The sequence below is a fragment of the Scardinius erythrophthalmus genome (genome assembly GCF_964197995.2).
Source record: "Scardinius erythrophthalmus genome assembly, chromosome: 20".
In the NCBI taxonomy this organism is placed as follows: Eukaryota; Metazoa; Chordata; class Actinopteri; order Cypriniformes; family Leuciscidae; genus Scardinius; species Scardinius erythrophthalmus.
This window is the reverse complement of record NC_138240.1, coordinates 503,742-513,741: the sequence shown is the minus strand read 5'-3', so window position 1 is coordinate 513,741 and position 10,000 is coordinate 503,742. Positions and strand designations below refer to the sequence as shown.

Below are 10,000 nucleotides of genomic sequence, written 5' to 3'. Positions count from 1 at the left end.
TAGAGGCATGAGTGAGTGAGTCCGCTTCGCGTCGGGTGGTTCTTCGCCTCTACGTCGTGCATTAAAATCCTTTAATGCATGGCTAGCCGTGGATTATCCCGCTTATACCTTGGTTATTTGCCAAGTTAAAAATAAGTTAAAGCTGTAACTGATGTTTACAGTGTATATTTTTAACAGACGTGTAAAAATGACGGTTATTTCTTAAGTTAAGGCTCGTCAGTTCTTGCACTCCGTCCGCTTTAAATAAAGTAGAGCCATCGGATTGCTTTTATTTAAATGAATTCACATTTATTTAAATTCATTATTAAAAGAGAGAGACAGAGAACTGAAGGAGAAGGAACAGAGAGAGAGAGAGAGAGAGAGATGCGTGCGCGAGTTACCTGTGTGCGTCGATCTCTTCTTTAAAGTCTAGCAGCTACAGTCCCCTCGTTGCTTAAGCATATAGCTAACTTAATGATTCTTTAATGGATTTATTACAATTATTTATGAATGACAGGCAACACTGATACAAATTAAACGATATTCAAAAATCATCCATTTAGCCTACCTAAACGTTTCCATATGCGTCTCTCACTCTGCTTGCAAGTGTATCTGTGTTACTATGGTTACCAATGTAGCGGATTAATTTCGAACTGTAATCAAACTGACTGGAACTACCTGTGCATTAAACGGTTTTACTGCACACCTTCCAGCCAATCAGAATTGAGTATTTAAACAGCCCATGGTATAAAGCAGATTAAAAACACCATATAGACACATAAACAACATTAAAAGCTGGATCTTCACCACAGGGGGACTTTAATGCCTTATTCTGCATGATCATATTCTACATCCCTTAAAAACTACCTTACAAACTATTAATAAGAGCAATTAGGTGTTTATTGAGGCAAAAGTCGTAGTTAATAATGAGAATTGGACCCTAAACTACTGTAAAGTGTGACCTAATCTTTGATGGAGGTTGGGTTTCTTGTCGTCTTTAGCTTTATTAGTTGGGGTTAAAAATATTTTATAAATAAATGTAGCTGAGCTGCACTCATTTGTTCCCAACAGCACAACCCTGTTACCGTCAGTACATTACATCATATATTACTCACTATCAAGCGCCACTTACACTATGCAGAATGCAGAATCATTCTCGCGTTTTGGTGAATCCCTAGTTATTTTTTGTTATTGATGTTTTAATCAGGCTGACTGTCCGATCGGGCAAGTACAATTCTCTTTCACTCGCCCTTCAAAAAATCCACTTGTCCTGGACAAGCGTTAATCGAGCCCTGCAGAACAATATATATAAACAAACTAAATTAATAACTTTTTTTAAATCAGAAATGAACCATCACTGAACTTACTTAAGCTGGACTGTGACACTATTTACTTCTGGAAACAAACTCTGTTGCATTATTCTCCTGTTATCTCAGTAAAGCTGCTGTGAAACTCTCTGTGCTGTGAAAAGCGCTATTTTAATAAAGGTGACTGTGTTTGTGGAAACATTCGCAGGCAGATTTTGCGCATTTGTGTGACGTGTGGTTAGTGAATGAGAACCCGTGTTTTTCTTTCTGTCTGTAACCGAACAAAACAAGCCAGACCGGAACGTCTTTCAGCACTACAGGAACAGCAACAGGAAATGGGAAGGAGAGCCACTTCCTGTCTCTCGTTCTTACTGGCCAGACAAGTAATTTGTTGAAGTCAATTTGTAGAGTAAGACACACGCCTGCGCACATATATATTCAAACACTCATATCTATAGACTAAACACGTGATACGCTTGAGTGCGCCGTCAGCGTTTCACAGATTCACGTTTTTGAAGTTTGCGCGGAGATGATCACGCTTTTAAAAAAAATCAGCGCTTGCACCTTGAAATCTATTTCAAAGTTTGCGTTCTCGAGCCTCAAACACTGTTGTGTGTGAATGAACGTCCAGAACACATTAAAAGTTTCTGTTTTCTGTGAGAACGGTGTGTGTTAGCGGCCGCTAAGTTAATAACTAATGATCTTTACAACGGAAGTGAATCAATCAAAACTAACTTTATCTGGACAATAACTTTAATCTAGATCTGCTGTAAAGCCTAAACACTCTCTGTTACTGTAATCTCCTGTTATCACTGTAAAGCTGCTGTGAAACATCTGTATTGTGAAAGCGCTGTATAAATGAAGGAGACTCGAGTGTATCCCAGATGAAGTGAGCACCTGAACGCAGCTGAGATGTCCATACTGAGCCGCCACGTGAACCGCCGTGTTCCCGTTCTGATCCACTTCGTCCAGAGAAATGGCCTGTTCCTGCATGAACTGCAGGAGCCACAGCAGGACCCGCTCCTGAAACACATGTGTGTGTGTGTGTGTGTGTGTGTTAGAGCTGCACGATTAATCACAGTGAAACCGCAAGCGACTCGGCAAAGGCTGTGATTATTTTATGCGCAGTTTGTCAGTGCAGCGGATGATCAGTAGTAAACGCTCCATCTGAACACCAGAGGGCATCACACACACACACACACACACACACACACACACCAGTCCAGGAAACCCCTCTGAGCATCACACACACACACACACACACACACACACACACACACACTCATCATCTCACAGGAGGAGCTCAGCTGTCCTCATGAAGTGAGTTTGGAGGAAATGCATGTTATTAAATGTCGTCTGTTGTTGGATTAGAGGTTCATAAATGCGTCTCATGTCTGGAAAGATGTTTGGCGCGTGTTGCTTTTTCAAATGCATGTTATAAGCGACTCGAACTCAGAGCTTTCAGAGTGAGCCGCGTTTCCTGAGCCGTACGGCACTGACACGCTGCACATAACTAATGATCTCAGCCTTTGCCATTTCAATATCGTGATGAGCCAAATCGGTGTGATTACATGTAAACTGCGGCTCACTCTGGCCTAGTGTGCGCGCGGTTAGTCACGTGACCGCGAGCGCACCTGTGCGTGTGGGCGGAGTCTCACCTGTCCGTGTCGCGCGGCGTAATGGATGAGGCTGGGATGCTCTCGAGTGCAGCTGAGCTCGGCGATGGCTTCGGTTTCACTCACCATCCAGCGCACACACTCCAGGTGACCGTTCTACACACACACAAGTTCAGGCTGTTTCGCATGTTTATCGTTTAGTAGTTCACTAGTAGAGTCAGTAGGGGTGCGACGGATCGCAGGTGATCGTGGTCAGCTGACCCACAGTTCGGCACGCATGTGATTCGCGGATTAACTGCTAAGTTTAAACATCACAGAATGAAAGTTCTGTCATCAGTGGACAGCTGAGAAAGAAACCGGATGTTTGTCAGTTATTCGGTCTTAAAGTGACAGCAGACTAATATTTTTTTTTTTTTGCTGATCCGATCTGTGACTCAAAGACAGTAAATGATCCGAACCGTGAGTTCTGTGATCCGTTGCACCACTAGCAGTCGAGGAGTCCGACACTTTGCTGCGCTACAGACGTACCCGTACGGCGAGGCCCGCGGGCGTGAGCTGGTGTGTGTTGCGCTCGTTCAGGCAGTCTTCGCCCATGAGCGAGGTCAGGTGTTGCAGGCAGTCGGCGTGACCCTGAGACGCACACACGTGCAGGAGGTTATTCCCGTCCTCGTCCCGGATACGCTCCAGGTTCTCCGCCGCGATGTGAGGCTGCAATGACACACACGAGATCTAGATCTGACTAGAAATCTGAGGTATGTTTTTACAGACTGACCAAAGCTACAGAACAGAGAAGCAAATAGATTCGCTGTGATCCACAGAAACATCTGGATCCAGGCAGAGAACGGTGGATTTGTAGTTATTATTGTGTGTAAATATGCAGAATTTTGGGTAAAATCACACCCTATATATTGTATTGTTATATATTGTATTAACAACTCATCATATTTACCATCAAATATTCTGCATAATTGGACGTTTTTAAATAAACAATGCCAAAAACTACACAAGTTATATTGTCCTTAAATGCTTGTTTTTTGGGGTCGACAGATTATGAAAACTTATTTCTGGGTTTCTTAGCTTGTTTGCTGTACACCTTGTCACACAGCAGCTTTTAGACATTGTTTTGTTTTTTGTTATAAGTCATAAATGACAAGGAGGCAGCCTCTCGCAATGCAAAGTCAATGGAGACGGTTGGATTGTTTTCCCCCCCGGTGTGGGCGTGGCCTAAATGCGCTCTGTCTCTATGTGCGGGTGTTAACTTTAAACCCTCACTATAAATGATGGAGAACTCTTACCAGCAGTGAGATCTGCCCCTCTCTCACGATGTTCAGGATGTTCTGCGTCTTCTTGGCTTCTTCATCTCCGTCTCCGAACGCTCCCCTCGTGCCTCTGGCTCCCTGAATCGGGAACGCCGTCTCCCCGCCGTCGGCTCCGGGTTTATCCGGGAAGAGTCGGGGCTTATCCGTGTCTGACCCGTGACTGAGCTCGAAGCCCGCGCTCTGAGCCCTGAGATCCATAGACTTGGTCTTCCTGATGTCGGGCCAGTTGACGGGCGCCAGCACACAGAACTGGTTCCCGGCGCTCAGGCTCTCGGAGTGGGAAAGCGTGGCTCCTCTGACGCTCCTCTTCTCCGAAGCCACGCGGGGAAGCGTCGACGTCTGCTGACTGGGTTTATTGATATACGGCACGTCGAGGATCTCGTCCATGTCCAGGTCGTAGTGCTCCAGCTCCCCGAACAGAGCGCCGTTCCCCAGGGTTTTGCTCTTGCCGGCGCAGGGAGAATCCTCTTTGCTCCGGTCCACGTTCGGCTCGGCTTCGGTCTCCTCCGGCTGGTGTTTGAGGGGAGACACGCGTTTGACGGGCCTGAATTTGCTGTAGACGTCGGCGATTCCGGTGGGTTTGTTTCCCGCTCCGCCGTGTGACGCCGCGTTACGACCCCAGTTGATGGCCGGAGCTGGAAAACAAGCCAAATGGTCTGACAGGCTCACACACAATAATGCCTCTCAATTAGGGTTGGGCATCTTTTGAATTTAAACGATTCCCATTTCGATTTTGCTTATCGATACCGATTCTAATCAATTCCTAATTTCCTATTTCCTCTTTTTTCCGGCACGATCAAATACAAAACCAAATTTGGTGAGTCAAGAGAGGCGCGAGAGACATGATGATGTACAGTAGAAGTAGTGTACAGTAGAGGAAGAGTACAGTAGAGGTAGAGTACAGTAGAAGTAGAGTACAGTAGAGGTTGAGTACAGTAGAGGTTGAGTACAGTAGAGGGAGAATAGAGTACAGTAGAGGTAGAGTACAGTAGAAGTAGAGTACAGTAGAGGTTGAGTACAGTAGAGGGAGAATAGAGTACAGTAGAGGTAGAGTACAGTAGAAGTAGAGTACAGTAGAGGTAGAGTACAGTAGAGGAAGAGTACAGTAGAGGAAGAGTACAGTAGAGGTAGAGTACAGTAGAAGTAGTGTACAGTAGAGGTAGAGTACAGTAGAGGAAGAGTACAGTAGAGGTAGAGTACAGTAGAAGTAGAGTACAGTAGAGGTTGAGTACAGTAGAGGGAGAATAGAGTACAGTAGAGGTAGAGTACAGTAGAAGTAGAGTACAGTAGAGGTTGAGTACAGTAGAGGGAGAATAGAGTACAGTAGAGGTAGAGTACAGTAGAAGTAGAGTACAGTAGAGGTAGAGTACAGTAGAGGGAGAATAGAGTACAGTAGAGGTAGAGTACAGTAGAGTACAGTAGAAGTAGTGTACAGTAGAGGAAGAGTACAGTAGAGGTAGAGTACAGTAGAAGTAGAGTACAGTAGAGGGAGAATAGAGTACAGTAGAGTACAGTAGAGGTAGAGTACAGTAGAGGGAGAATAGAGTACAGAGGAGGTAGAGTACAGTAGAGGGAGAATAGAGTACAGTAGAGGTAGAGTACAGTAGAGGGAGAATAGAGTACAGTAGAGTACAGTAGAGGTAGAGTACAGTAGAAGTAGAGTACAGTAGAGGTAGAGTACAGTAGAGGGAGAATAGAGTACAGAGGAGGTAGAGTACAGTAGAGGGAGAATAGAGTACAGTAGAGGTAGAGTACAGTAGAGGTAGAGTACAGTAGAAGTATACTACAGTAGAGGTAGAGTACAGTAGAGGGAGAATAGAGTACAGTAGAGGTAGAGTACAGTAGAGGTAGTGTACAGTAGAGTACAGTAGAGGTAGTGTACAGTAGAAGTAGAGTACAGTAGAGTACAGTACAGTCAAGTACAGTAGAGGTAGAGTAGAGAATAGTGCAGTAGAGTACAGTAGAGGGATAATAGAGTACGGTAGAGTACAGTAGAAGGAGAGTACAGTAGAGGGGGAATAGAGTACAGTAGAGTACAGTAGAAGTAGTGTACAGTAGAGGTAGAGTACAGTAGAAGTAGAGTACAGTAGAAGTAGTGTACAGTAGAGGTAGAGCACAGTAGAGGTAGAGTAGAGAATAGTGCAGAAGAGTACAGTAGAGGGAGAATAGAGTACGGTAGAGTACAGTAGAGGGAGAATAGAGTACGGTAGAGTACAGTAGAGGGAGAATAGAGTACGGTAGAGTACAGTAGAGGGAGAATAGAGTACGGTAGAGTACAGTAGAGGGAGAATAGAGTACGGTAGAGTACAGTAGAAGTAGAGTACAGTAGAGGTAGAGTACAGTAGAGGGAGAATAGAGTACAGTAGAGGTAGAGTACAGTAGAGGTAGAGTACAGCAGAGGTACAGTAGAGGGAGAATAGAGTACAGTAGAGTAGAGTACAGTAGAAGTAATGTGCAGTAGAGGAAGAGTACAGTAGAGGTAGAGTGCAGTAGAGGTAGAGTACAGTAGAAGTAGTGTACAGTAGAGGTAGAGTACAGTAGAGGTAGAGTACAGTAGAGGTAGAGTAGAAGTAGTGTACAGTAGAGGTAGAGTACAGTAGTGTACAGTAGAAGTAGTGTACAGTAGAGGTAGAGTACAGTAGAGGTAGAGTACAGTAGTGTACAGTAGAGGTAGAGTACAGTAGAGGTAGAGCACAGTAGAGGTAGAGTAGAGAATAGTGCAGTAGAGTACAGTGGAGGTAGAGTACAGTAGTGTACAGTAGAAGTAGTGTACAGTAGAGGTAGAGTACAGTAGAGGTAGAGCACAGTAGAGGTAGAGTACAGTAGAGGTAGAGTACAGTAGAGGTAGAGTACAGTAGAGGTAGAGTACAGTAGTGTACAGTAGAAGTAGTGAACAGTAGAGGTAGAGTACAGTAGAGGTAGAGTAGAGAATAGTGCAGTAGAGTACAGTACAGGGAGAATAGAGTACGGTAGAGTACAGTAGAGGGAGAGTGCAGTAGAGGTAGAGTACAGTAGAAGTAGAGTACAGTAGAGGTAGAGTACAGTAGAAGTAGTGTACAGTAGAGGTAGAGTACAGTAGAGGTAGAGTACAGTAGAGGGAGAGTACAGTAGAGGTAGAGTACAGTAGAGGGAGAATAGAGTACAGTAGAGGTAGAGTACAGTAGAGGTAGAGTACAGTAGAGGTAGAGTACAGTAGAGGGAGAATAGAGTACAGTAGAGGTAGAGTACAGTAGAGGTAGAGTACAGTAGAGGTAGAGTACAGTAGAGGGAGAATAGAGTACAGTAGAGGGAGAGTACAGTAGAAGTAGTGTACAGTAGAGGTAGAGTACAGTAGAGGTAGAGTACAGTAGAAGTAGTGTACAGTAGAGGTAGAGTACAGTAGAGGGAGAGTACAGTAGAGGTAGAGTACAGTAGAGGGAGAATAGAGTACAGTAGAGGTAGAGTACAGTAGAGGTAGAGTACAGTAGAGGGAGAATAGAGTACAGTAGAGTAGAGTACAGTAGAAGTAGTGTACAGTAGAGGAAGAGTACAGTAGAGGTAGAGTGCAGTAGAGGTAGAGTACAGTAGAGGTAGAGTACAGTAGAGGTAGTGTACAGTAGAGGTAGAGTACAGTAGAGGAAGAATAGAGTACAGTACAGTAGAAGTAGTGTACAGTAGAGGAAGAGTACAGTAGAGGGAGAATAGAGTACAGTGGAGGTAGAGTACAGTAGAGGTAGTGTACAGTAGAAGTAGTGTACAGTGGTGGTAGAGTACAGTAGAGGTAGAGTACAGTAGAAGTAGAGTACAGTAGAGGTAGAGTACAGTAGAGGGAGAATAGAGTACAGTAGAGTACAGTAGAGGGAGAATAGAGTACAGTGGAGTACAGTAGAGGGAGAATAGAGTACAGTAGAGTACAGTAGAGGGAGAATAGAGTACAGTAGAGTACAGTAGAGGGAGAATAGAGTACAGTAGAGTACAGTAGTGTACAGTAGAGGCAGAGTACAGTAGAGTACAGTAGAGGTAGAGTACAGTAGAGGCATAGTACTGTAGAGGTAGAGTACAGTAGAGGCAGAGTACAGTAGGGGTAGAGTACAGTAGTGTACAGTAGAGGTAGAGTACAGTAGAGTACAGTACAGTAGAGGGCGCCGCTCAAACAATCCTTTCAGCTGCTGTTATTCTGGATTAAAGAACAATGGGATACAGGAGAAGGAAGTTCAACACTCTTATTTCTAAATCTAAAGTATTTGCTCATTAATATGGTTGAGTTAGATCATTGAAGGTCAGCAGCAAAGACATTGGTTAATAAAGTGAGATTAAATACATAAAGTATATTTGTGTAATTAAATATAGTTAATTCTAAAAGTTTTGCATAAAATTCTGAGATTGCATCTTGTTCAATATTGTTTACAACTCTGAATTTTTTTTTTATAGTGCATGGCTATACTATTTTAATGTAGTTTAAAGTCTCTGTGATTCCCGTATGGATCCCAATCACAGCAGCGTGTGCATGAGTGTCGTACCTTGTCTCTCGTCGCTCGGCCCATCGTGTCTTCGGCACAGCTCAGGGATGCTCTTATACTGGGACAGGAGACACCGTTTCATCACCAGTTAAAGCTCAAACCAATTAACTTTAGCATTTACTAAAAAATTAATTAAATCATAAAAAGAGAAGAAAAAAAATCTAAATAAAACTTAATTAAAAAAACATTGGAAAAAAAGAAAACAGATAAATCATTTAAAAATAAAAACATCTCAAATAAAATGCTTGTAAATGAACACTTTAAAAACACACAGAAAAACTAATTAAATCCTAAAAAATTAATAAATTAAATAAATAATTTTAAAGTAACACAAAATAACTAGGGCTGTCAAAAGATTAATCGCGATTAATCGCATCCAAAATAAAAGTTTGTGTTTACATAATATATGTGTGTGTACTGTGTATAATTATTTTGTATATATAAATACACACACATGCTTGTATATATTTAAGAAAAATGTGTAATTTCTATATAAAAAAATTATATTTATATATAATATAAATTATATATAAATATATACAGTATATGTATGCAAATATTTCTTAAATATATACATGCATGTGTGTGTATTTATATATACAAAATAATTATACACAGTACACACACATATATTATGTAAACACAAACTTTTATTTTGGATGCGTTTAATCGCGATTAATCTTTTGACAGCCCTAAAAATAACACACTAAAGAAGATGCAAAGCTGAAGGTCATGTGACCGTTAACCATCATCAGTGAAACGGGAAGATATTATGTGAAATATTAACTTCTAGAACATATTTTAACTCAAAGGGGTTCAAACATTTGGGAATTGCTGATCGGGTGAATAGTCTAAAGTGAGTGAAATCTCTCAGAATTAATAAAAAAATAAAAAATATCTTCATTTGTGTTTCAAAGATGAAGGAAATGGAAATAATGGCAGAATTCGACACTGAAAGAGAAGATAAGTGTCCTTTATGACAGGACATTATAATTGATGGATGTTCAGTCATCACTCGTGATCATGTGACTCACAGGTAAATCATCAGTGAAGTCGATCTCATCCAGATCCAGGTATTCAGGAACGTCCATCTTCAGTCAGCATTCTGAGACACACACACACACACACACACACACACACACACACACACACGATTTCATTGATCAATAATAATCACTGATGAACTGATACACACTTCAGCCGTACATGAACTACTACACGAATGTAACGTCACGCGAGTAACACGAGGGGCGTGGCTTGCTCTCATCCATCAGCGCTGG

The 10,000-nt window shown here is 42.3% G+C and overlaps 1 protein-coding gene across 1 annotated transcript in view; it reads right to left on the bottom strand.

Annotated features, from left to right (window-relative positions):
- The window catches only part of sncaip (synuclein, alpha interacting protein), a 14,987-nt gene that overhangs the window by 4,147 nt on the left and 840 nt on the right, over positions 1 to 10,000 (bottom strand). Inside the window, exons 2-7 of the mRNA XM_081348855.1 lie at positions 9,755 to 9,825; positions 8,721 to 8,778; positions 4,198 to 4,856; positions 3,431 to 3,610; positions 2,945 to 3,058; positions 2,184 to 2,309 (exon numbers count right to left, since the gene is read on the bottom strand). Coding sequence (XP_081204981.1) covers positions 2,184 to 2,309; positions 2,945 to 3,058; positions 3,431 to 3,610; positions 4,198 to 4,856; positions 8,721 to 8,778; positions 9,755 to 9,811 — 1,194 coding nt within the window. The 5' untranslated portion in view covers positions 9,812 to 9,825. The remainder of the gene's footprint in view (positions 1 to 2,183; positions 2,310 to 2,944; positions 3,059 to 3,430; positions 3,611 to 4,197; positions 4,857 to 8,720; positions 8,779 to 9,754; positions 9,826 to 10,000) is intronic.